The following is a 27,972-nucleotide window of genomic DNA, read 5'->3' as shown; positions in this document are numbered from 1 at the left end:
CTGAAGGAGTGGCCCAGCACAAGGCCCGCAGGTCTCAGCCCCAGGCAGGGTCTGTCAGCCCAGAGCTGCCATGCGTGCGTGTCAGGGCACAGGGAGCAACGAGGGGCAGCAGGAACACAGCTGGGGTACGGCTGGAGCAAGGGAGGGAAGCGCGGGGAGGACCGGTGCTGCTGGGGGCATCACTAGGGCACGGCCTGCCCAACCCCTGCGCTCTCAGCCCTGGGAAACCTCGTCCTGAGCCCTGGGGATCACGGACAAGCTGGGGTCTGAACGAGGGGACAAACCAGAGCTCCGTGAGCTGCAGAGGCCGAGGAGTCTCGCTGCGCCCACCCGAGCCCCTCTGCGCTCAGCCACGTGCTTTGTAAGATCTCCACGTCACCAGAGGCAGTCTCGTTTGGAGAACGATTCTCATTGGAAAGCAAGAACATTCCTTCACTCTTTACAAAGATTTGGCAATACACAGAATTTAAAAAAAAAAAAAATCATAATTACAACAGATTCAGGTTCATTTCTTTAAAGGAAATTCAACCAACAGGAGTGTAAAAGTTATAATTCACAGTTGTGCATTTAAGATATTAGTGTTTAAAATGTCACTTCGAAGAACTCTTTGTGCAAAATTGTATTGACAGTAGAAACCATGGCGAGATGCCCTCCGGCCCCCAGGCTGCCACCCGCCCCACGACGGACACGGTGAGCTCAGTGGCAGCAGAGCTGACACGGGAAGATGCAGTATCCTTTCTGCAAGCCAAAGCCTTGCCAAGGTCTGAGGTCAAGCCCAATGATTCCCAAAGCCACCACCAGTGCCCCATGGCACCGCACTGACCCATAGCTCCACCACGCACACACATGGCACAGGGGCGCAGGTCACGGCATCTGAGCCCACCTGAACGAAGAACCAGCAGTGAGCCAGGGTAACCAGAGCCAGTGCTGGCACTGCACGGAGCCACAGCATTTCCATCGCGGCGCAAAGAGCCATCTGAGATGAACAGGGCTCCTCTGCTTGTGCTGGCTCCTAGCACAGGGCTGGGAACCCCTTGCCTTTGTGAAACAGTAAGACTGCAAACTCCCTGAGAACAGGGAGATAGGATTCCTTCCCCTCCGCCGAGAGGACCGTGCCTTGCGCTTTGAGCTAATTTGAAGTAGCAGCTCCCAACCCTCCGGGTCAGGTACATATTTTCCATATGAAACACATCTACAATCAAATATTTTTCTGGAAATTATTTCACTTTCCATTATCAGATCTGTATACATAATGAAAAAGTCACGCAAAAAAAAATGGCCTGGAAATTTGTGAACAGTGCAGCATGGGCAGAAGCAGGAGATATTTGCTTTGGGATTACAAGGCTTTGGTTGGAAAATTTGGCTTTTTTTTTTTTTTTCTTTTTTTAATGGAAAGAGACACTCAAACAAATCCATAACCTGCCGTAAGAAGCAGAAGTCATATCCGATGGGCAGCCTCCACTTGAGCCTCCCCTCCTTTGGCAGGTTTTACAAAACAGATACTGCATCTCAAGTTCACTGCCGTGTTGGTCACATCCAACAGACCTTTACATTCAGTAACACTTACAGGAAGAGCAGCACAGCGAGGGGCGCGCTGTGCCAAGGCAAACACTGTCACATCTCAACACTTGGCTTTGGGAGGAAGTTGCAACGCTGGCAACTCTTGGTGCAGCGTGGGGCACCTCGGAGGGGTGGCTTTTAGACAGGACCCAGAACATGCTAATGCAAAGCTGATAAAGGAGTTAAGCCTCGGGGCCCTGCTTTGCGTCCCCAAGCCTGCTCCAGAGCTGCACACTTGGTTTCCTGCAGGGAGTTACTGCAGCAGTGCTTCCTGCCTACATTTACCAAGGCAGACCGCAGGCACTGAAGGTGAGTGCCCCCCTTACCCAGGCAGGCACAGAGCTCTGGCAGCTGCTTCTGGGGCTTCCCTGGGGGTCAGGGGAGACTATCTGGGTGTAAAGAAAGGAAAGGAGATGCTACATAATCAGGGGCCACGGGTCTTGGAACAGAGAAATCACAATGCCTCGTTTATTGATCTCTGCTTGCATTAATACTGAGGGCAACATTCACATTCTGTTTGAGACGGCACTGGAAGGGGAGAGGGTAAGGAGGGGGAAACATTTTTGTTCTTGTTTTTGTTTTCATTTGAGGACTTAAACTCCATTTGTGGGACCGGGGAACATGCAATGCACAACTGCCACGGGTGCCCCTTGCTGCACCAAGGCTGCATTCAGGCTTGGGGTTGGAGTACCTGGCACCTGCTGCCCCACAATGGTGGCACCTGGGCGGGAGGCTCTCTGCTCTGCTACCATGGTCATCCCTACAATGGCTATTAAGAGCGGCCAGAGAGAAGGAAATGCACTGAAATCACTCAATGGAAGGAAAATATGGCTGGGAACAGCCTGGGAATGAACCTCTCTGAATCCCTGAAGTGCAATACACTCACGTCTGGAAAGTTTTCGTCAGTTCCTGGAGAGGACAGGATGGTCCCAACTCCTCAGCAGAGCTGTCCTTGCACTGGCAGAGGTTTTCTGTCACCTGGAGGATGTACTTTGGGCATAACTGTAGCAGCATCTTTTGTGTTAACACTGGAGATTTAAGGGAAGGAAAAGGACTGCTGTACTCTGTTACTAACAAGCACTGCAATCTGCCCCAGCTGAGGTAACGGTGTACAGACCACTACAGCACGTGGGTGCTTTAAAGTGTGTTGGTTTTGGGTGCACACATTACTTCACCAAGCAATTGTCAGGAGAGTCAACAGAAAACCACCCAGAGACTTTGGTATTGAAAATTACACCCGGCCTTCATCTCACAAGACCACAGCTTTGCTAATTAAGTCCTTCCCCCCAGAATCATCTTAAACATACACAAAGTTTTTGGAGGTCACAAAACCGTAGAGTGTAACAACGCGTTTGCCTGTATTACAAATAAACCTTCTGAAACTTGAGAGATCATTAAATATTAAAATCAGCACTCCTTCCCTGAAACTGAACTGGGAGAATGCAACAATACTCATCCCGTGACCCTCCAGGTGGCTAAAACCAGAGGTTCCTTGAAGCTCGCTCACTCATTCTTAGGACACAAATACAAACAAGTACCAGTTACTGACTTCTTCAACATGGCAACAAAAAGGAACAGAGAGAGGTGAAAAGAGGCCTAAGGACATCAGAGCCAATTCACAAAACCACGACAGAGCCTAGTTGAGGTTGAGGAGGGACAGAAACAATTTAAAACTCTGCAAAATACTCTTCAAAAACATGATCTCTCTTGAAAAAATAACCGGAGCAGTTTTTAAACTTCTCCATATGCGTCTGAGGAGGAAAAACCCAACAAGGATCAAAAATACAGATAAAAAATAAACATGATTCTACTTTGCAAGAAGTATTATCATTGTTCTCAAGGGTGGCTCACCATTCCCAAAGTACACTTGGGGCTTTAGTCTCTCTGTCTTGCTCTTTGCTCCTTTCTTCCTGTTTCTTCCTCTTCTTGCTCCCACAACGGACGCAAAAGTCTTTGGTCTCAGAACACTGGATGCAGCACAGTGTTGCAAGCACGTACTAACGGTGTCACACTCGGGGAGGAGACAGGAAGGAGCGAGGGCTGGTCCTGCTGAGGAGATGGGATGGGTGGGTCGTGGGGAGTCAGCTCCTAGATGGCTCCTTCACTGTGCATACTGTGGTTGGGCTTGTTGTGAGTCACACAGTTCTGTTCGTTCAGCAGGTTTGCTGTCTCGTCCGGCAAACCGTCATGCAGCTCCGTAAGAGTCAGTTCGATTTTAGTGTTTTCACTGTCCGAGGACTGAGGAGTTTTGTCCATCCGCGATGCCATCAGGGCATTTTGGTACTGCTGTCTCGAGATCTGCTCCGAGCACAGAAGGAAGGAACAGAAAGAGCCGGTCACACTTGTGCATCTCTCACAGGACGCCCCAGGAAAACGAGGAACCCTCCCTTTCCAGATGGTCACACTTCAACTCCTGTTCACCCCGCATCGACTCCACTTCTACAACCATCCCTGCGCTTTGCAGGAGCACAGCGCCCCAGCTGCATGGCGACGCTTGCACAGGCAGGGTGGAAGCACAGGGCTGTGTGATCACCGTGCTGCCCGCAGGCGTGGATTTACTCCTGGGCAAAGATTTTAAAATCAGACTTCAACTTCCTTCTAACCATGCATATTTTTAGGGCCTAAAGTTCAGTGAAGTCTTTTTCCCAGCTTCATCGAGCTCTGGAGGGGCTTTATGAGTTCTCAAAGAGCCAGAGGGCACAAGCATTAGTGCTCTTGTCTACGATAGCAAACTAGGCAGGAGCCATCCCATAAGTTCCTGGGGCCAGGCAGCACGATGCACGTGCACCAGCAGCCCCTTGTGCTACAACAGCACTGGATTATCTCAGCAGATGAAAGAAGCTGAGCAAGGCTTTTAGAAAGCCTGAAGCTTTTGCTTCAACACAACAGAGAGAATGGAAATGGAGAGTGTCAGATGGACGTGTCACATCTCCAACAGCAAAATCCAAGCATGTGCAAGCAGGTCACAGCCCTGGCTTACAAGGCATTACTTGAATAAATGCCCATGTGACACACTGAAAACACACATTCTGAGTACTTTGTCCTATGTGCAATGCAGGGTGATACAAAAAGAGGTCTGCAAGTCTGACTGCAGAGAAACCAGGCAATGTAGTATTCTTTAGACTCAGTATGAACACGGTGAGAGCTGGAAGGACTTCATACAAACCAGCACAAGATGAGCAGCTGCTTTGGAGTGAGAATCGCTTGCTTAGGAATAATTATTTACTGACCTAAACTGTGAAGCCCTGAACCACTGACTAGTACATTTCCATTTGTCAAGTTCTAAACAAAAGTCAGTACTCTCTTCTTAAAATCTGGCTACCTATGGATGTGAAACAATTGATTTAGCATTCCAGTATTTCTGTTCTATTGCCTAATTTCAATACTGAATTAACTTTGACAGAAGTTGAGCTCATGAGCAGCCTGAGTTTTATACAAAGAAAACGTGAAAGTGCATTTAATTTCAGAAAAGCAACAAGGTCAGCTTCTGACCATGAGATGTCAGCTTCCCTGGACTCCCCGCTGGGCTGGAATTGCTGCCAGCATTGGCTCTTTCTCATCCCACAGGACTCGCACACATTTCAGCGTGGGATGCACCATGCTGGGGGACAGAGCCACATCCACGCAGCAACCCACTGGTAGTATGAGACATAATGCTAACACGTGAAGTTAGGAAAAATGTCCAAGACAACTCCACGCAGAAGGATAAGTTCAAAACCAAGAGCGAGAACCCTGAGCTGAAATAAAAATCAAGAGTGAATGAAAACTGCAACTGACACAAAATGTTTCATCCTTTAGAAAAGGGTGCTGTCAGCTAGTGTGATGAGCCATTTCAGATGGCTCAAGGCCTCACAAGGACATGTCTTTCAGGACGGAAACAGAAGATATTCCCTATGATCTCTCCCCTTGTGACTTGATATCCAAAAACCTGTATGACCAATCTACTTATGGGCCTTAATGAGAAGAACAGTGAAGACACCAGATACTGAGAACAAGTAATTTAAAGCGATTTCAAAATGGCTGTTTTCATAATCCTATTTGCTTAGAGGGCTACAGAGCAATCCACAGGAAACTCCCTCCCCAGGCTCTCCAGCCCACCAGCCCAGCTTTTTTCCTACCTTGACAAACTGAATGTCTGTGAGTGCTTTCACTGAGTAGTCAGGAACGTACACTTGCAGGAAGGACGCATTCAGCTGGTTGTTGCTGCTCCCTAACGTTGGCGTCACCGCGTCGATGCGATCACTTCGGTTTAAAGAGTCTGAGTGATTCAAGCCGCAGGGTCGAGGTGGAGACTTGTTTTCAGCTGGGAAACAGGCAAAAGCAAGAAGCTTCTTACATCAAGGAGAAAATATTCAAAGTCGCCAGTTTCAAAGGGCCACAAGAAATTGCAGCGTGAAACAGAAGATCAACAAATACTTAGTCTACTCATAACTGACATGCAGCCAAATAAAATGGTCCAGAAAAAGAGCACATTTTGAATCCAGAGCTGGTGGCACACATCACTGAGTACGACTCAAAGAAACCTGGTTCTGTCTGTGCTACAACCGACGTGCCCTGTGCACACCAGCTCACAGTGCTTCCGCTGATGAGCGGTGACCTTCTGAGAAAGGCAACTTCCCTCAGCTTCCTTACAGGAGCTCTCTGTAGTCCAACCATGCTTAATAGATTTTTTTTTCTTAACCATGTATGGTTGTAACTCTGTATCAGACTATTCACAGACACTGCAGGCTTTTGCTTGAAAACCTCCCAGCTACCCCTTAGGAGTACGACTGGCCACAGGCATTTTGCATCCTCAGCTTCCACCTATACAGGGACCCAGATGTCAGGGGACACGCAGAAATAAAAAGAGATCTCAAGCCCTTCTGCAGATAGGCCTCTCCTCGTGTGCACTGACAGTGCATAGCAGTAGAACTCTTTGGGACTGGTGAACTGGGCAGCTAAATTTTAGCCCTTCGGCCCAAGCACTAATTGACACCACCTGTACCACTCCACTGTGGTCCCCATTCTCAGCTGAAAGATTACTTTCCAATCACCTGAAGATACAAAGCCTCTTCAGCATTTCAGCAGCAGTATCGTAAGTTTTTCACTTTCACCAATTTTTTGACTTACAGAATGGTATTAAAAAAATGAAAAGCTAACTGAAATTCAACCCTGCCTCTGCCACTGTATCACTGTAAACATCTCTCCTTGACAAACAGATGCAGCTTGCTCTACATCTCTACATCTAGCCTTTCCTAAACCGAGCCCTTCAGACACTTCCAGATGCATGGCAGAATCACCCTGTGTTGTGTTTTGTAGTTGTTGTTTTATCATTATTTTCCACTTGAAAACCTCTGATGTCTTCTTTCCTTCAATTTAAGAAAAGGCAATGGAAAAATACAGGTTGTGACAACTTGGCAAATTGCCTGCAGTCCCTATGGTAACACCAAGGAGAGGCTCAGAGGGAAGCACTCAGAGCCCCGCATGGTTTCCCTCCATACCCACCCACCATCTCCAAAGCCACAGCAGGCTGTGCCCAGGTGTCTCGTGGTGTGTTATTGATAGAAAGGAGGAAGGACAGGCAGTTACGTGACAAAGCACATTCAGGAAAAGAAAAGGACAAGAAGACAGAACAAAGCACAACTACTGAAAATCTGAGAGTAAGGACACTGCTCTTGGAATCATGTACAGGATGGGAAGGGAAAAATTACTAAAGAAGGGGGGCTACAAGAAGAGCAGATGGCAGAAGGCACAGCACACAGGTCTGTGGTTGCTGAGCAGCGCCCAGCACATACCTGCACAGATCTTTCCTACCCAGGTTCTCCTCACCTCTAAGTGCTGAAGATGAAGGGCACAAACCACAAGACAAACATCCATACAAGCACTTCGTGAATCTCACAGCGTGCGGTTCAACGAGAGGAACCTTTTTAGAAGGAACCACCAAAAGGTGTTGGGTTCAACAGACCAGGAACTGCAGTCACAGTGACCAGACTCACCACATTGGTTCCTTTCAAAAGAGGTTCTTTCCATTTGTATTTTCCATCATCAATTTGATTTTTTTATTTATTTCTGTTGTTGTTGGAGAAAAAAAAGCTAGGAAAATATGCTTGGCATTTTTATTGGAAACAACTTGTATGTGCAAGGTGTATGCTTACTTATAGAACAGAAACAGAACGAAAAGAAAAAAGAAAAAAACAAGAAGGAAGACCTGGCAAAATTAAAGAACTAAGCTAAAAAAAGAAAAAGATAATCAAAGCCACTGAGCTTAAGAGAAAGCCACCAGGTACTTTAATTAAAGAAAGATTATATTTCTCCCTGCTTCTTTCAAGTTTAGCAGCAGGAAACTTTAAAAGAGCAGGGAAAAATCCCCTGCAGGGCAACCACCCATAGTTTATTTGGAGTGTGCGTGAGCTTAATTTAGGGTCTGACAGTGAGATACATTTTCAAAGCTGAAAAAAGAAGAGAAAATACAGGAAGCAGATAGTGGAAATTTATGAAATGTCTGACATGTACTGATGGTTTGATGTTTCACTTAAATATCCCTACCACATCATGACATTCAATAGCATTAAATATATCGATCCTTTTAGGTCCAGGGAAACATCATTGCATCAGCCCATGTTTTAGGATTCCACCATCCCTACATACTTTCCTGATGAGTTTCCATCTTTCTCAACTACTCTGTGCATGCGGTGTCTGCAAAGCTCAGTTCCCAAGTTTTCAACCACATCTCAGAGCTCATTTTGACCCAATTTGTTCTCTCCTCGGTCTCTGCTCTCCAAAGGGATTTCTGTATCAATCAACTTGGTCATCCATCAAGGAAAGGTCTTGAGCAAAACCAAACACCCCGCAGGAGCTCCCACAGCCTTCTTGCACATTCCATTGCAAATCCACCCACTCGGTACATTATCACAGCATTAATCTCATTGAAAGAAAATCCAAAGTTTTTGAGCATTGGAAATGGCCAAGGAGTATTCAAACCACAGAATTTACCCAGCAGAGAATATAAGGATTCTTTTGTATAAGTTCTCCTTTTAAGGCAGTCCAGCAGCACACATTCCCCTCTGCATTTTCTTCAGGAAATTTTTCAGCTCTTAAACCTCAGTTTGGGGGAGAAGATCTTTTAAAAGATCTCCCACCAGTTCACATAAGAGACACCAGAACACATTAACAAATACATTTTCTTAAACATGTTTTCAGTTCTTCCCATTTGGACGACTCCGTCACGTTGCTGCCAGTTATCACACACAGAAGTTCAGATACCTACCTGTGAGGCATAATTCTGTGCTGGACTTCTCCCTAACGAGCAAAGGGGTCAGATAAATACAGACTGCAGCTGACTTGTTATGGCATCAGGGCAGTCACAAGAATGGTGAAAATAGAAGCATGCGGATTTACCTGGAGAACCTGCTGCTAACAACTCTGTTCTGCTGACAACAAAGGTACGAGACAGGGACAAGGGAACTAGAAGAGGGAGAGAAAAAGGATGAGATCACGACCAGAAGGGTGGCAGCTATCCACACTCGACAGGGGAGGGAGCCAGTTCACACACTGAAGAACTAAAACCAGAAGTGCAAATCAACTGTGGAAAGTAAAGGGTTAAAAACCAAACCAAAACAAATCAAAAAAGACAATTTAACAATTTTAGGAATGAACCAAAGAACAACACTGTGGAATTACAGTGAGACAATTTTCACTTGCTAATTGGAATGGTCGTAGAATGATCCATCAGGGTACACTCATTTTTAAAATAGTTCAAAAGGAGCAGTGGTGCCCACTCCAGCCTGGAAGGCAAAGAGGTAAAAGAAGCCAGAAAGCTTTCATGGGTGCAGTTCCTTATGAGAATAAAACAAAAATAGAAATGAAACCAAAAGACACTTTGCAGTTCAAGTTTTCAGTAAAATGTCAAGCACGGCTGTGATTCTCCAAGCTCACCCCTACCAGAATGGGTTCGGTGCTGTCATTAACAAAAGTGTCACTGTTTTGTTGTTGGGTTTTTGAGAACATCCTTTAAACTCCTGTTATTGGCTGCGTTTCCAGATAGAGAGCAGGTATGTAACATCTCACCAGGAGACAGGGAAGGACAGAAGCTTTCCCTTGTTTGTAAAGGCTTTCACATATACTCAAAGCAACAAGAATTACTTTTATTTTTACAAGCTCAACCTAACAGAAATCTCACGATGCTGCAACTTCTCTAAAACCTGGGGAAAAAAACAGCAAAAAGGAGGGTTTGCTACTGGCACAACCAGCTGAAGGTAAAAGAATTCAAGGTTGGTCAAGTTTAATCTAAAATAGTGTGTGTGCTTAAGTTTGACACAACAAATCTGAGAGGGATTCCAGGGCAGAGGCAGGACAGGGGAGATCATTTGATCTCACAGGACTTGGGGCAACTGGTGTGGTTGTGGAGTTAGCAACACGGGAAAAACAGAAACATGAGAACATTCAAACTGAACAATGCTGGCAAAACAGAGATGCCACAAATCACTTCCAAGTGTAGCTCTGATGGGACAGAAGTGATCATGCCTGATCCAGCTCTGTCTGGCCCACAGTGCAAAAGCTAAGCTTCAACACTGAAGGAACAGCAAGGGTATGACACATGTGTACACATTACATATGATTCATCACGAACGCTGCTGTTACTGCACAGATAAAATCCTCTCTATGTCTGCATGCTTCCAAATTTGTCAAGCCCCAAAAGGTATAAGCAAGATTGATTAAAGTGCATATATTTAAGGAAGAATTACTCCTTCCTGAGCTCCTAACGAAGAGCCAGTGCAAGACTCATACAATGGCAATGCAGAGCTCAAACATCCATAGGAACTGCTGATGGCTGTGCCGTATAGTGTGGCTATAGCCATAAGTTACAAAACAAATTTCATTCCAAAGCCATTCACTAGTGTACATCTACACACATACACATACATGTAGAGTTTCCATTAACTTACTACTAAAACGAGCTGCCTCCCAAGTGAACAACAACCTGTGGTGCCTCTATGCAGAAGGAGGTGATATCTGCACGAGAAACCCTCCCTGAAGGGATCAACTGAGTGCATGGCCACTGCCAGCACTGACACTCAGCTCTTCTACCAGGGCTGCAGATGCCAACCGACACCAAGACCTTTGTGATCTAAAAGGTGATGCTGCTGGCACTGAAATGCACACGCAGGCACCACAACGAGTGTGGTGGACAACAGGGCATCACCCACTGGGGCAAGGGAGCACACTCCTGGTTGATTGTGAGGCAAATCCCCGCCGTGTGTCTGTGAGATGCTGGGCTGTGCAGCTAGGATTTATGTGCTGCTCACATCTCAGCCTCTTCCTGTGCTGATCTCTCAGCTATATCTCTGCATAAGCTGACAGGCACAACCTTTATATTCCTTGCTCCACTGCCCTCATTTCCCTCAGGATGGCTTTAGAAAAATGATGGGTAAAGCAAACCGTACACAAACTAGCAGGTTGTTCATACATTACACCACTAGATGTCCCTCTGCTACTAATTATTTATTCTTGCTAATTCAACGTTGCGCTACAATGAGAAAAGAACCACAAAGCTTTCCTCCAGTGCCCACTACCTCTCTTGCTAAAGCTGACACGTGCATGCTGCAGGAGCCCACCAGCTACTGCTGGCTGCTCGCTTGGCTGTCAGAGCCAGCACTGCCACCAGGTTGCTGTGCCAGCCATGGGGTGGTTCTGCTTGCAGGGTGGTGTTGCTTCCATCAGTTCACACCACAGCGTGGGGGGATGCCCTGCATGCTCCCCTCCCACACACACTCCAGCAGACAGGCTTGTGCACAAGTGCATTCCAGAAGCAGAAGGTAAGAGGACATACCTGGTGATGCTGTGAGGGCCATCACCCCATAGTAGGAAAAAGCACCAGCTTCAAACTTCATCCCCTCCTTCCCAGCCTCCACTTCCACCTTCCCCTGTTAAGCAAAAGGAGAGAGAGCTGCAATTAAAAGGGACCATAAGTCCTGAGGCACAAGACCAGTCTTTAGCCCTAGCAGCTAGTCTTTCCTGATGTTGCTAAGTAGTGTCAAGGTTCCTGCAGTTTGTAATGATGCCTGAAAAGAGATAGACCCTGGGGGAAAAAACATACTTGTCCTGAACAATTCTGGTCCTATGGTCCCTGTGGCAGCTAAGTCCCTGCAGGGGGAGCAGGGTTGCAGAGATGGTACTACTGACACGATCCGAGGGCTAACAGATGCCTGCCCTCACCCAATATCACAAGAGGCTTGAAGGCATCCAGTCATTTGGGCTCCTGAGAAACCTACACATTTGAGGGCATGGCTCACATTCACATCAAGTCCCTTCTAACATGAATATGGGAAATGGAGATGGAAGACAACGTCTCAGATGGAGTTTGTTTTCACCGATGGGATTCCCACAGAATCAAGGCCCTTATTCCTGAAGCAGCAGTCTTGAGGCTATTTTGATTTTGTTGGTTTCTGACAATTATACATATTCCAGCACCCTTAAATTAAGACTCTGCAAAAGAGCAGGATATTGTTTAGAAGAACCCTCAGTGCTTCCCAGGCTCAACCACCCTACCACATAATGTACCCGTTCCTGATGCGGTCTGAACCCAACATTTAACAACAGATACTGATATCATACAAACAACTTTAGAAGAAAAAATACCATATCAAATGTAGCAGTAAACATCCCAGTTATTTTGCTATATAAATAGCAAGAAATAACTTGCTTCTTAGTGGGATCTGGTTTTCCCCTCCATCCTTACTGGTACTGTACTGAGAATTACATTACCTAACTGCAGAAAGAAGCAAATCTCAGGCAGCTTTGAAGGTGAGCTACATGAAGACTGAGATTTTAGGCAAACAACATAATTACCTGCAATGCAATGGAAAGGGCAGATAGACTGCCCGTGCTACATGTACCAAGTCAACTGACCATCAGATGGACACAGGTTAAAACAAGTCCAAAAGGTAGCTTTTATTTCTATGTTTTTATTGTACAAAAACAACTTATATTAATTAAACACGTGTTTAATTTTACAGCACTGCATCTGGACAGAAAAACATGGCAAAAAAGTCAGGCTGAGCATGACTTCATATCAAGTCAGTTTTTCTAACTGTTCCAGATCAGAAAAAAAATTGCATTTATCTCACAGGAAGAGAGTACTTAGTTCACAAACCCACTTTCTTGCCATCAAAACCAATCACTTCATGTAGCCCCTTTTAAAATCAATTTCAGTCCACAACACCAATAATTAGCTACTTTTGGTCACACAGACAAAGGCTGGTTATAAAAAGGGCTCTCACTCTATTCATCACTGGTAGTTACCCACCAACCAAGGCCAGGTCTTTAAAACACGTATGCAAGTAGGCTTTGATCTTCACATACAGTCAGCCTGGAGTTAGCACCCAAAGAACAACAAGGTAGTAGCTAGCAGTAAGAGCAGAGCTTCAGTTCCAGCTCTGCTGTCAGCACACACAGCACTTCCCAGCGGTGGCCACAGGAAGGCTGCACATGCTTGGTGTTGCCACAGCAGCTGGTGAGCCAGTAAGGATTCCCCATGTGTGCTATGAGATGCGCTCTGCTGCTTAACTGTACACATCTCTGGTTTCTGGGTTTGCACTGCTTAGTGCTCCAACAGGAATTCTGAAAGAACACAACGACAAAGGCATACAGAAAAGCTTCCCAGTAGCTAAGAGAAAAACTGTTGCAAAAAGGTGACTTTCCAACTGAAACAGAAACTCTACAGAGATTAAACTAGCAAATTTAATACAAAAAATATGTATTTGCTTGAGTTCTGGCATGATTTACTGTGAAGGTACCCTCGATCTCTTCAGATCTCCTCCATCTCTCAAGACCAGATCATTAAAATAACAAAAGCACAGTACTGACCCACTGCTCCTTGCAGAACCAACACTTTCTATTTTTATAGTACGTACCTACCACAAGGCTCCCTTTCCAAAAGCATTACAGACTTAGCACATTGTTTTTACTGAATACATATTGATTGAAGAATAGCTCAGAAAGAACTACTTGTTCTTTTGTATCGCACATGTCTTCCAGCTACAGTTTTGCAGCATTACCTCCTGCAGGAGCATTATCTTGCTTCTGGAATATTTCAGATTGCAGTAATTCAGCACATAAGAAAGAGCAGTTAAAAAAAAACACAAATTCTTTTTTAAGAGAGAGATGTGTTGAATCAACACCATCATATTTCAGAGCTTTCTTTGTTGTTGATCATGTTTAACATCCCCACTCTTGCTGTTGTTAGAAGTAATGGAAAGGAAGACTTCAAGCCCTTTGCCACAATTTCAACTGCAGTGCTCGTCTGTATAACCAAAACTCATTTCAGTTATCTTCAAAGATAGCATAAGCACCTTTCCAGCAAAATGCCTCTTAAAGGACTGTTACTGCTCGAACAGTGCTAGATGGGAGTTAAGTTTCTGTATCAAGCTTCATCCTGCTACTCAACATTCCTGGCAAGTAATGGACCCTAGGAGATGATGAGCACTGGAAGTGACCCTACAGTGAACAAACAGAAATCAGTCCTCCCCCCTCTGCGACATAAAACCCACCCAAAGGCAATGATCTCAGTGCAGAGTGAGAGCTCAGGTGGTAAGGTGCCCAAGGTACCACAGAGCTATGGGAGGAGGCTGTGGAAGTTCAGCAGATGGCACAGTGGCCCCAAAGAAACCTGCATTTATCACAAAACCAAAGGTTTTGGACTTCACAATCGCACAGACAAAATGCCTTCTTCCCAAAATGTCAAAGTCCCCATTCCTCCTTTTGCAAATGGAAAAATCCACTGGTGGAAGCATCCTGGCCAAGCTCCTACTGACATGAGGCTTTTCATACCCCTATTCTACAAGCAATGCCTACTGCACACCAGGGTTCTTTTTCAATGTAACATCTAAAGCACAAATGACTTTCAGCAGATATCACAGCAGGTTTAACTGGGGCTAAAAGCAACTGAATGAGCTCTTCAAGTGTGGCAAGATCATAAAGGAGACAGAAGCAGTTCCCATGAGCAAAGCTCCAGTCCCATGCTTGAAAGACGACAAACTTCAACAAGTGAAAGAGACACCAAGAGTGATATGTCAGGAGATACACAATATTGCACACATCAAGAACATAATAACATTACTGACCTGTAAAATGAGAACAAAGTAGTCGACAGGCTTGTTTCGCTGGTAGAGGTAGTGTTCTGGGGCTTTCTTGTTCTTCTCGTCGTATTTCAGCTCCTGGATGACATTGGGATGTTTTAGCAGCCTGAGAAGGATCTTCTCCGACATCTGGGATGGACCAAAGGCTTCTACTTCTATAACACAAGATACAACTAGGCATTACACTTTATACGCCTGGCAAGAAGTCAGCAGTACTCATTAATAAGCATTTGCCTATAAACAACTCACAGATGCAGAGAGATCCATTATGGAACTGCACGCTTCCTGTCTTTTGAGACTGTTAAATTTGTAAGGGGAAAAGAACAAGAACACCCCAACTTTCATCAGTGAAGTATTAAAAAAACAAACAAACAAACAAACAACAACAACCACCAAAAGCCATGTCTTCATCTGAAAGGGAAAAGACACAGGAAGGCAGTCTTGCCCGTGTGAGAGTGTAGTCACAGTTGAATGGGTTCACTGGAGAGTTGTAAATGGAAGATCTTTACAGTTGGGGCACACAGAACCTTTGGATGTAATTTTTCTTTCCTCTCAAGGTATTGAAGTTACTGTATTTATTGCACTTAAAAAAAAAAAAAAAAAGTTTAAAAAAATCACTGTTTGGGGCCTTGAAAGTTAAGTCTAGATAGATGCTCTACATAATTCAAAGACACAATCTGAGCTGCCATGGTTCACACGGGAAGAGTTACTCAAAGTGATGCACAGTGCAAGTCAGTTCAAACCGTGTGGGATTAATACCTGACACAACAGAACACGTTCCCTACCCGCTTGCTCTTCAATCATCAGTATTGCCAGCAAGAGCTGCAAGAAGTGAAAAAGCTCATCCTTGTGTGAGAGTTAGGCCAGGGACGTCGAGATTTACACATGCAAATTGATAAGCATTCCTTATGCCTAATTTCAGAATAGGACCGTTAATGACCCAGCACCTCTCACCTTCTAGAGATACTATTCTCAGATTAGAGCAGATAAACCAGAACTGTAGCTTTTCATCTCATTTAGCAGTGTCACTTCGAAGCACTGCCAGTTTGAAGCCACACAATGCTCTGATCCACAAAACAAGCAGAGATGCAGCACTATAAGACTATGTCTGTTGAGCAGGTGCTTAGGGAACTCCACCGAGTCTTGCACAATTACGTGAACAATGCTTTGCTTGCTGTTAAATCCACATCTTCCTGTAGAAATGTTTCCTCTCCCCAAGGAGATGCTCACATGCACATGAGCTGCAGAAATCCAAGCCTTCTAAGGAATTACGGCCCCTCAGCTGAGATGCGATAACCGATCACACACCTTTTAGTCGCAGAGGCAAAACAAAGCACGAAGGCGGACTGAGAGCATCTAGCAGGCAGTTACTGTATCTTAGAGGAGGGGAAGTATTAATTTCCAGCTTGAGCTGGCCAACCGGAGACAGAACTTTATCACTTTCAATCCACAAATATACGTTGAATATAGAAGTGGAAGATGCACATCTGAATGGCCTGCATATGAGAAGTCTTTATATGGCAAAGAGAGACAACATGAGCAATAGGAAGGTCTGCTTTCCACAAGCTCTCCTCTTAACAGGTCTCATCCCTGAGGTGAAGGGACCAACTTTATGATGGAAGGCAATATCAGCATTCAAGCCCCTGGCCTCTCTGCCAGAAGGCCCATACAAGGGATAAAGCATCAAGGTGATCTGAGACGGAGGCAACTGTCCTCTGAAACCTGAAGCCATCAATGGAGGTCACACAAGCCAGCAAGAAATCCGTTTTTAAATGTACAGTTCAACCGCCTGCACAGCCTGCATTAAGTGTGTTGAGAGTTTTTCACTTCAAGTCACAAGTCTCATGGAACAGGCTCATGCCGTCCTGCAAAAAGCCCAGCATCTTTTTCTGGATGAAGTGCCAGAGTGCAATTACAGTCAGCTGGCCAGCGGTATTGAGTCCTCTGCGGTTTGCTCCCTGAGCTCTTCCTAATGGGGTGCGCCTGCTAGTCGTTAATCTGACGGACTCTACACATGCAGTGCGGCACTTGGCATTCATCCTTACCTTTCAGACCAATTTAAAGTTACTGGTCCACCCCTGGTAAATGTCTCAGAGGGTTCATGCCGACACTGAACATAGGAGAGGAGAGAATTTAAAAAGAAAAACACAACAGTGGCATTATTTGTCACCCCACAATCCAGCCTCCCTTCCCGTCTGCACTGTCCCACCCACCTCACCGGCCTTTGCTGACCAACTGCCTCCGAGGCTCTGGCACGATTGTGAAAAAAGATAATCCACACTTGCCTGTTGCCAGGAAGCGGTGCATTGCCAGGAGGAGCTGCGGTGATATTTTAACCTTCATCTCGCTGTCTGTCTGCTTGAAGGCAGAGAAGTCCTGCTTCCTGTCTCGATGAGCTACTTTCTTTTTCGTCTTGTTATCAGCTGGGGAAGGGAGGGTGGGAAAAGAAAGGAAGGAAGCGATTTCTGTTAGAATGGGGTCCAACATGAACTGTGCTGGATGGAGCCAGCAGGGACAGCCACCCAGAGCAACTGTGCAGACAGACCCCTCTGTGGTACACATGCAAAGCCCTGCTTGCTGATACACCTTGAAAACTAGAAATAATCATGACCTGTGCTGCAGCTCAGATCCTGAAACCCACAGACTTTGTTATCTCAGTGGAAGAAAAGTATCTGCTTGCAAGCATCTAATTGCAGAGCAGTTCTGCATATAGCGCATACAGGGTGTTCATTTCTAGGCAGGCAGGAGAGGTCCAGCTCAGTGTTAACAACAACAGCAGACATTGTGTTGAGGGGGATGGTTGGATGTTGTGTTGACAGATATGGTTTAGTGAGTACTATTGGTGATTGGTGGATGGTAGGACTGGATGATCTTGTAGGTCTTTCCCAACCTTAGTGATTCTGTGATTCCGTGAACAGGAAAGTGTTCAGCAAGAATATGTGACAACTATCTTCTGCTCATATGCAGTAGCTTCCTGTAAGGATGCTGCTCCTACAGCCTACAGTGCTACGTTACAGAATGTTAGCAAGTCCAGAATCCTAGGGGCCAACAACGTAAAAGCACCACTGTCTAGGGGTTGTAACAGCCTGGGTATGCCTAAAGATCAGATTCCAGCTGCAGAAAGCTCCGTTCTCCTGCCATAGCACACTGATGTACACACTACCAATATCTGCAGATCTAGCCAGGCGAATCACCATTGTGCAAAGTATGTTGTTACAGTTTCACTGGATGTCACTGAAAGTATTTACTAGGGCAAACAATTTTTTGCCCTGTAGCTCTGTGGTTTACACAGAAAAGTGGTACAGAGTTTACAAGCACCTATATTTAACATACCTGTTTTGACAGCTCTTTGAAAATAGGAGTATTAAGGTAAGATGGTGGTCTTCCCCTCTGAGCAACCTGTCTTGCTCTGAGCAACCTGATTGAGCTGTAGATGCCCCTGTTCACTGCAGGGGAGTTGGACAAGATTATCTTTAAATGCTCCTTCCGACTCAAATGACTCTATAATCCTATGAAGTGTTAATCATTTGTAGAAGAGTCCTCGATTTTACTTGGGGCCAACCCTCTCTGATCTGTATGAATGCAAAACAGCAACATTCCAGTCACACTGAGGGGATGATGAAACTCATCTCCTGTTAGAAAGAGCTAAATAAGACATGACACCAGTCAAACATGGGTCACGGTGGTGAACTCCATGCCTCTCAGTAGATGCTGCACTCTACACTGAGACCTCCTAGCCAGGGCCACAGGAGTGCAGCACACATTCCTGTGGTGCATCAAATGCTCCAATCTTCCAATACTAAGAGGCAAACACACAGCTGTTCACTGTGACACTGGCTGAGACATTTTCAGAGCCTACCTGTACCACAACAGAAACCTCTTATCTCCACCCCATCACATTCCCAGTACAGCTGCACATTCAGAAGCACTCAATCCAAGCAGATGTTGATAGATCAAAGATATTTCACACTTTCTCTTGCTCCCACCGTTTCTGCAAACTTAAAGGTGCAGCAGAATGGAGCAATATGAAGCAATACCATGCATCCACTGGAAGCATGAAATTCAGCTGCAGAGCTTCAGCAGTGACAGCACCTTTCAACAAGAACCACAAAGCTGCAATTTGTTCTACCCTAACCCTGCCATTTTCATGGCAGCAGCAGAAAGGCACAGCTCCAGAACCCAAAGTCATTGCATCAAATTTCTAACTTCCATCAAAGCACAAAAAAGCATGTTTAAAATTTCAGAACAAAGGCATAATAACTGCCAGAATTCATCATAAGGTCTACTTTTAAGTAAACACACAGGACAGAGCAAATCAGTTCAAAGGCTTCAAGTTCTGAGAAGCTGGCTTGGTCTAATAATGAACAGTAGCAGAGTGCATGAATACTACAGGGGTTATTGGCACTGACACAGCAAAAATCAAGCCGTCTTAATATAGCAGGGGCAATAAGCCTCTTTCAGAAAGCCAAAAGCATGTTTCCAACGCTACACCAATTAGAATTTGTTACAGCCTACCAACACACTAAAATTGTTTGCCTCAGTATTCACTGGCAGTTTAGCTGCCCTTATCTCTCACATCCCCAAACCTCCAGGTGGGGTTCAGGAGAGTGAAATCCCTCCCAGTGTATGAGCAGAATAGATCCCAGACCACCTCATGAGGCTGAATGCATACAAGCCAATGGGACTGGACTACAGGTATCCCAAGGCCCTGAAGGAACTACTTGATGTGGTTGCCAAATCACTCTCCATCGTATCTGAAAAGTTGTACCTGTCAGACAAAGTCCCTTGTGAATAGAAAATGGGTAACATCACACCGACTTTTAAGAAAGGGAGAAAGGAACACCCTGAGAGGAGTCCTGCAGAGAAGGACTTGGGGGTCCTGGCGGATGAAAAGCTGGACGAGAGCCAGCAGTGCGCACTTGCAACCCAGAAGGCCAACTGTATTGTGGGCTGCATCAACAGAGGGGTAGGCAGCACGGAGAGAGAGATGACTGTCCTCCTCTACTCTGTCCTTGTGAGGTCCTAGCTGGGGTACTGTGTCCAATACAGGACACAGTACAGAAAGGAGGCAGAGCTATTGGAATGGGTCCAGAGGAGGGCCATGAAGATGACCACAGAGCTGAAACACCTCTCCAAAAAAGGTGAGGGTGCTGGGCTTGTGTAGTGGGAGGGGAACTGACTTTTTACACGGTCTGATAGTGATAAGACAAGGGGAAATGGCTTTAAACTAGAAGAGAGGGCAATTAGGTTAGATGATAGGAAGAAATTCTTTACTCGGTGTGGTGAGGTACTTGAACAGGTTGTCCAGAGACGCTGTGGATGCCCCATCCCTGGAGGTGTTCAAGGACAGGTTGGATGGGGCTCTGGGCCACCTGATTTAGTGCTTTATCTAGTAGCTGGCATCCTTGCCCACAGCAGAGAGGTTGGAACGAGATGATCTTTAAGGTCTCCTGCAACATAAGCCATTCAATTAATCTATGATAATGAAACCAGAAGGTGATCTCAATGGTATATGGTAGGAGCTACCCCTCAAATTTTCCTGCATCCTCCAGGAAGCCTGAGAGGTTAAGTTTCCCTCCCAGTCTGGAATCAGGAATTTTCTATACAAAACCTTCCCAGGAAGGATGGTTTCAATGAATTCACATTTACCACCTCTATCTGGTTAATCTAGGAAGTCTTCATACAGTAAAATTAAATATCGATTTCCCTGTCCTCTAACATGCTATTAATGGTCTGAAACTTTTTCCCTTAAAAAACAACACAACATCTATACAGTTTCTATCTATACAGTTTCTTTTAACAAACAAGAGAAAAAAAAAAAAAAAAAAAAAAAGCAGTATTTTGGATTATTAAATACAATTTGAATTCACCTTGTAAGAGCATTATGTTGTTACTGATTAGCCCAGCAACTCATTTGTGAAGGTATGAAAAAGATCAGTACTAACTGGAGTTCTGTGATTTCCGTAGTAATTGGACTGTTCAATACAACGTAAAACACAGCCGTGATTTACAGAAATCTTTGGGCACATAAATACTGGTAAAATACTGACCAGCTATGGAAAGTAGTTCAGGCAACAGAAATCTATTAGGAAAAGCAGAAGTCTGTCTATCCCCAGTGCGAAGTGCTGTTTTGGCTTTTGGGCCGGAGGGAAGATAGGAAAATGCTTGCATCGGCCTAAAAAAGATGCCATAGAAACATCCAGATCCTTCTCATGAGAAAAGGAAAAAAAAGCAAAGGGCAGCTGAAGAGCATTAACTATATATAAAATGACCATTTCTATTACAATAGAGTCTAGAGACATCCTTGTGCTACCCATGAATACGTAGTAAAAAATAGCATCTGCCAGCAAGCGATCAAAGTACAGATAAGACAGATGAAGAATGACAGAGAGGAAGTCCAATATGCACAGGCTAGATTGTGCAGATGGAAACAGACACTGTGGCAACTGGCCAGAAACCAGAGAAACTCTAAACTGGGAAAGAAATCCAGATCCAGATCTCTCAAGTCTCGGGTAATGCTCAACCTGTACCATCATCTGCCATAATGTACACCAACACTAAGGAAGGAAGGAGCTGTACTGAGTGATTACAAGAGGAGTTATTTAGGACTTGCTGATTTGCAGCCCTGAAGCAGCCTTTCCATTGTCAGGCTCTCTCTGAGTGAGTGACTGAGATGGACTCCAAAGAGACTCCATTCCTCTTCCCTGAGGCGCAGATATCCACCTCCTGCCTTCTTTATAAACTATGGTGGGGACGCAGACTACAGGCCCTTGAGGGGGAGAGAGGTTAGGAGTAAACGTGGGAGGTCACAAGCACTGGAATAAAGAGGTTTAAACTAGGCAACCATGGTGGAAAACAGCTAACAGGAGAGACCAGGATGCTGCACATCTAGATCTTCTAGATGGAAGAGTCAAATAAATAAAGCTGTCCTGTTTCTGAATTCATACAGCCTAAAGGGGTGAAGTGCCCTTGCTGTGAAAATAAAAGTCATTTTGACCATCTGAGGGATCTGCAGATCATCTGACCATCAGCAAGTTAGCTGTAAGACACAGCTGCTGCTGGATGGTGTCTTCTCTCTTGTCTATTAAAAAAAAAAAGTGCAAATATTTCTACTCACTGTATAGATCTGTTTCATCCAGAATCTCTGACTTGATGATCTCTTCAATCACATCTTCTAAAGTGACAATTCCCAGGACTTCATAAAAAGGATCCCCTTCTCCTTCATTGTTTACTCTTTGTACTATAGCCAGGTGAGACTTGCCTGCAAGGAGACAGATCAGTAGTTTAGACATTTCAAAATTCCAAAAAGATCAGCAATTGCAGCAAAATCACAGACAGACAGGTGTAAATAGATAGAAAAGTTGGAGTCACATCTCACTAATAAGATCCAAAATTTTGAGACGCACCAAATCATAACCTGGTGTCCCTGTGAGAAATACAGTCCTGGACCACATAGATCCACCCAGCACACAAAATAGTAAAAATATCAGGAGTCACTTCTGATTTCTTTTCCCAGAGACACTGTCACCCTATATTATTCTGTGGATGGTTGTTTCTCTTCTCATGTCCTGCACTGACTGAGGAAGGGCACAGAATCATAGAATGGTTTGGGTTGGAATGGATCTTTAAGATGTAGTTTCCAACCCCCTGATGTAGGCAGGGACACCCCTCACAGGACCAGGTTGCTCCAAGTCCCCATGCAGCCTGGCCCTGAACACCTCCCAAGGTGTGGCATTCAGAACCTCTCTGGGCAACCTGTTTCAGCGTCTACCCATCCTCACAGTAAAGAATTTCTTCCTGATGCCTAGTCTATATCTACCCTCTTCCAGTTTAAAGCCCTTTCCCCTCATCCTGTCCAGGTCAGGCTGGAGCCCTCTTTTGTAGGGAGCTCCTACAATAGCTCCACAATGGCCAAACCACAGAAGGACACAGATGGGGCAGAGCTGGGGAGAGGAGCTCAGCTGAATCCACAAGTTCTCTTCCACCTCCCTTCCCTCAAAACAATTTATTTAGACGTGCTCCATGCAGAAGGGGGCTTATTTATGAATTCATTTATCAAAATATTCAAAGCAACAGTGTCTGATGAACAAAGAGAAACGTTAGCATGAGATATACTAGTGCCTCTAAATATTCCTAAGCTGTGCATCATTCACAGCGTATTTGATAAATCCTAAGGACCTTTCTGCCACAGGAATAACAAAAGTACCACAACCCTTTGAGTTGCTCCTACACCCCTTCCAGCTCCCCTAACTGCCACTGAGAGTCACTCTTTGTAAAGGTGCACAAAAAGGCACCTGGTCTCTGCATTCAGAGGGTTCTCCAAACGCCAGCAGCATTCTGAGCACAAATACAGGTCTCACTGTGCCTTGTGAGCTGTTGGGAGGTAAGCAACACAGTCTCATGACACTCTTTGCTAGTCTCAAAAACGATGCTTATCTCCATCCATGGAAGATAACCAAAATAGTTCAACTCTGCTTAGACCCCTTTATAGGCAACAATGTCTGCATGTTTTAAGATTCAGATTATTAGACTAACAAGCATTCAAACTATTCCAACCCAGACTTACTCATGCTTAAGGAATGAAAATATCCTGAGCAAATTAGACGAGGGAGGAAAACTTATCAACTACTGATATAAACATTGCATCAGGTCAAGTCAATTCACTTTGGTAAGTTTTTCACATCTGCTTTCCCAGGGACCCAACATAAGCAGTTAAAAACAAATTCTTAGTGAATGCTGTCTGTCGAAAGTTAAATTCTTTTGCTATTCCCAGCTTGTGATCATTTAAAAGGAATTTTCCAAAGCAGGGTCTAATATTAGACTCAAAATGAAGTTTCCATTCCACTTAGGCGATATTCTCACCAAAGTAACTACTGCATAATCTGATTGTCTTGGAGCTACTCGTTTAGATGCAGATGGACATACTTTAAATACCAACTCCACAGCACTGCTGAGTCTTATCTTGAAGAGACCTTATTCTACAGTGAATTAACAGAAAGATGACTTGTGATTTTAAGTACATTCATATTGTACTGAAAGTCTTTCACTGTGCCAGATTTTATTTCTTTATATTCCTTACAAGACTTCCAGCTCTTTCTACTGCTCAATGAACAGTGTTTAAAAAGAAAAACAAAACAAAACAAAAAACCCACAAAACAACTTCATAAAAAGTTGGAAGATCTTCATGTTGTTACCATTCCTCTTCTGCTGCAATATATTACTTCAGCTATAGAACAGAATCATAGAATGGTTTGGGTTGGAAGGGACCTCTAAGATCATCTAGTTCCAACCTCCATGCTACAGAAAGGATACCTCCCTCTAGAGCAGGTTGACCAAAGCCCCATCCAGCCTGGCCTTGAATGCTTCCAGGGAGGAGGCATTCACGACAACAATTATTTCTGTTCAATCTTCCAATGCTCAAGAACTGCAGCACCTAAATGTCACATAAACAAAAGACTGTAGCTGATTTCCTAGTGCCAGCTCACATAGTAGCATATTTGCTTTCAAGCCAAGACACAACTCCTTCAAGACTTGCATCTATCACAGACCAGAGCAGCCCATTCACATCTGCCCATTCAGATACTGGCTCCCAGTATCACCATTCTCCTCCACCAGTTAGCAATAAGACTGCTCAAATCCATTCAAGTGGGTAAAATAAAATAAACCTTCTTAAAGCAACACAACTGTGCTATTAATGCAGCGCTCAGCCTTAATGAAAATCACCAAATTATAGCCTTTCCCTCCACTTCCATACTTACTATGGTAAAGTTTACGTAAGTTTACTTTTTGAAGAGAACTAACAGTAGAGTCCTGGGCACATCTACAGGCAATGGGAGGTTTAAGGGAATGGGACTGGAGAAGGAATTGAAATGAAAAACAAGGCAGGAAACAGTTTTCTGGATAGGCCACAATCTATGCCTACGTTTTTATTTATCCCCCAAAGAACCAAGACAACTTGTCATAGTTTCAATGACATTTTTCCCGGGCAGCATCAATCATCAGCTAGATCCTCATCATTCAAATTACATGCTGCAGAGCACTTATCTGTCAAACACACAATTTATCTAAATGCAGGTTGATGCTCATCTTCTTTCCCCCTCGACTTTCAAGTTTTCACGTTCACAGCTATCATGAATTCATCACATTGCTGGTGCCAGGTGAATTTAAACCAATCTAATTTGTTCTCAAATTACTCTTGCCTTCAGTGCTCCTGCAGTCACTCAAGGAAAAAGATCAGATCTGAAAATTATATATCTTGCTTCTCTGTACGTTAATTTTGATCCGGAGATTTGCCAGAAATCATCAGACAGTGGAACAAGCATTGGTTACAGAGATGCAAAGACACAATCCCAGACTGACTGCCTTCTCACTGTCAGCTTGACTTCTGCTTGTTGTAAAGGAGACTGCCAAACACCCAGCAAGCATGGAAGCAATCAAGGCAGGAAGGGCAAAAGGAAAAGCCAAAGGAGTGCAAGGAGTCCCTAATACATCATAAAAAGAAGCACAAAACAGCATGTGCCCAACTTTAAAAGTGGTCTGTAAGTAAAATAATGACTCCTCTGAGTATTATAAACAGAAATCGGCTATGGCTTTATTCAAAGACTTTATTAGGCTACTGGTATTTGCCATGCCTTATTATTCAATTGAGAAAGAGAAGTTTCAGCAGTATTTTCCACTGTAAAGTACATGTGGTACATATCCAACAAAGAGCCGAGCAAAGAGCACATCCAGGTAAGGAAACCTGGACTGCCTATACTTATTTATAGGCCTTTAGCAACAGAACACATATTAAACAGAAAGAGGGCAAAGAGGCAGTGTTTGCTTTCTGTCTCAGCTTTCCCATCTACAGCAGCGGCTGGTAACATCAGCAAGAGCCTGCAGAGCTCACACGTGTGCACAGCGCTGGATGTAAACTGGGACAAGTGCTAATCTCTGTTACTTTACCAAGGAGTTTTGTTAAAAGCAAATGCATTCTCACCACACTGCTCAAAATCTTGCTGCTCAGCTTGGATTTTGCTCTGTACCACTGCTTCAGATTAATTTATTAAGCTAATCAAGGAGCATGAAGATGCTTAGTGGAATCCGCATGGGTCAGTGAACCTTGAATGAGCTCAAGTGAGTCCATGTGACTGACTGCACAGAACACTGTGGGAAGAAATGCTAGAAATACTGATTCTCTTGGTCAATGCCTTGACCATTCCTTGAAAGAAATGGGGAAAAAAGAGAGAGAAAAAAGAAGATCTTTTGATCCTGAGGCACTTCTAGGTTTAGAGCAAAGGCTTTAAGAATATTGTCAAGCAGCCCAAACTAGAGACACAAATGTCCCATCATGACCAACATCTGCTCCAGACTGGTCAGGGGTCCTTGTCTGCATGAAGAGCTTTGACACACAAGAGAGCTTTACCAACCCCATTCCCACGAACCACTTCCCCATGGGCACACGGGCTGAAGAAATGGGCTGACAGGAAACCTATGAAGTCCAAGAAGCACAAAGTCACAAATAAGAGACAAAACCAGACCCAAGGAGTGGCAGTGGAGCCCAACTGGATGGGCCTGCAGAAGGAGACACGGTGGTGCTGACAGATGAGCTGCGCAAGCCAGCAATGTATCCTCATACCAACACAAGCTGCACAGCAACTGCATTAGTAACAATGGCTAGCAGGTCAAAGGAAGGGATTACTCTCTTCTTTTTGGCATTTCTGAGGCCAAACCTGGGTTACTGTGTCCAGCTTGGCTTTCTCACTACAGGAATGATACCGGTGAACTGAAACAATTCGGGTGGATAGACCATAAGAAGGGGAAGGGCCGGAGCACACAACGTGCAAGGAAAGGTGTGGAGATCTTTGTTGGTTCAGGATCTTAAAAGTCTTCATATATTTCATAGTAGACTACAGAAAAGACAAAGCTAGATACCAATGATACATAATGCAAAAATGGAAACTCTCATTGTTCCCTATGAGGATGGTCAAACACTGGAATGGAGGACCAGCTGCAAAATCTCCATCTTTGGAGGTATTCAAACTCTGTGAACTGATCCAATTTCAGAAATAGCCTGCTCTGAACAGAGGATTGCAGGAGATGATGTCCAGAAGACCCGTCATAGAATCATAGAATGGCCAGGGTTGAAAAAGATCACAATGATTCTTTCCAAATTCATTTCACCATGACCCTTTCTAAATTAACCTGTGATCCTAAGATATGCTGAATGAAATCCCAAATCAAGCTCCATTTCTGACTTTTAATTCCTGAATTTCTGCTTAGGAAACTAAGAAAATGCAAAATTTTCCGTACGTAAGGAAGACACGTAGAAACAGCAAGTATGTTTTACTGACCTTCAGTGATAAAATATGGCCATGTATACAAGCAAAAGTAATAACAAAATGATGCTGCTAGCCAGACTGCTGCTGATATTTAATACTGCTGCCAGAGCATTAAATTGAAAGAATGATCTCCCTACCTACTGTAGACGTTTATACAACAGAAGGTCCCTGAAAGTCCTTTTGTGGTAGAACTAGAATCAGACTAGTTCACTTTTGTTAAAAACCAGTAATTAGAGTCCATTTGCTGTTGGCAAGAGCCCTAGAACATTAAGCTACAACCTGTTTAACATATCTACAAGTACACGGAGAAAAATCCCAGGAGGTGTTAAGCTGCCCTTGAATTTCCTAACTGACAACCTGCGCTTCTGAAAAATCTGCCCCTTCATTCTTACATGACTGCATTGTTTGGGGTTGACTTCACTGAAGGGAAACAACTGGGTCTGTCAGTGAGATTCACAGGTTCAACGATGCATTATGCAAAACATCAGTTTTAAAACGTGTTGTATAATTTAACCATTAAAACAACTCCCTTCAGAACAGCACTGGCTTGCAAGCAATTACAGCCATGTAACATGCGTTTTCCTAAATCTCTTTTCTGCAGCACAGTTCGAGGGCATTTCATCTCTTTTCTATTAGTGAAATTTGTATTCGTGCTGTTTGCACATCAATTATTTTCAGCAGGGGAATGGGGCTGCTACTTTCCCCCCGTGTCCTCTTTTACCTACTGCTGCACACTGTCTTCAGGTTGAACACAACACCATTCACAGAATCCAGAGCAAACCAAAACTCCTGCACAAACATAATCTAGATTCAGAGCAGTTTTTTTATATCCAGCTCTTTTTAGCAACAACACACGCACATTTAATATACATTTGGAAAGGGAATCCAATAACACTCACTTAATGCAGCCACACAAAGCTCACCCAGACCTTCAAGGCAAGTGAAAGCATTAGTGGTACCACAGGGAATACGGTGAT

General features: G+C 44.4%; 1 protein-coding gene across 1 annotated transcript in view; it reads right to left on the bottom strand.

Annotated features, from left to right (window-relative positions):
• Window positions 1-390: 390 nt before the first annotated feature.
• The window catches only part of CNNM2 (cyclin and CBS domain divalent metal cation transport mediator 2), a 104,083-nt gene continuing 76,501 nt past the window's right edge, over window positions 391-27,972 (bottom strand). The window contains exons 2-8 of the mRNA XM_042863643.1: window positions 21,793-21,936; window positions 16,961-17,098; window positions 14,661-14,830; window positions 11,369-11,462; window positions 8,938-9,003; window positions 5,679-5,863; window positions 391-3,858 (exon numbers count right to left, since the gene is read on the bottom strand). Of these exons, the coding sequence (XP_042719577.1) occupies window positions 3,649-3,858; window positions 5,679-5,863; window positions 8,938-9,003; window positions 11,369-11,462; window positions 14,661-14,830; window positions 16,961-17,098; window positions 21,793-21,936 (1,007 nt within the window). The 3' untranslated portion in view covers window positions 391-3,648. The remainder of the gene's footprint in view (window positions 3,859-5,678; window positions 5,864-8,937; window positions 9,004-11,368; window positions 11,463-14,660; window positions 14,831-16,960; window positions 17,099-21,792; window positions 21,937-27,972) is intronic.

The sequence above is a fragment of the Lagopus leucura genome, unplaced genomic scaffold (assembly GCF_019238085.1).
Source record: "Lagopus leucura isolate 7727_CA_CO unplaced genomic scaffold, USGS_WTPT01 Super-Scaffold_741, whole genome shotgun sequence".
Taxonomy (NCBI): Eukaryota; Metazoa; Chordata; class Aves; order Galliformes; family Phasianidae; genus Lagopus; species Lagopus leucura.
This window is presented reverse-complemented; position numbering and strand designations above follow the sequence as displayed.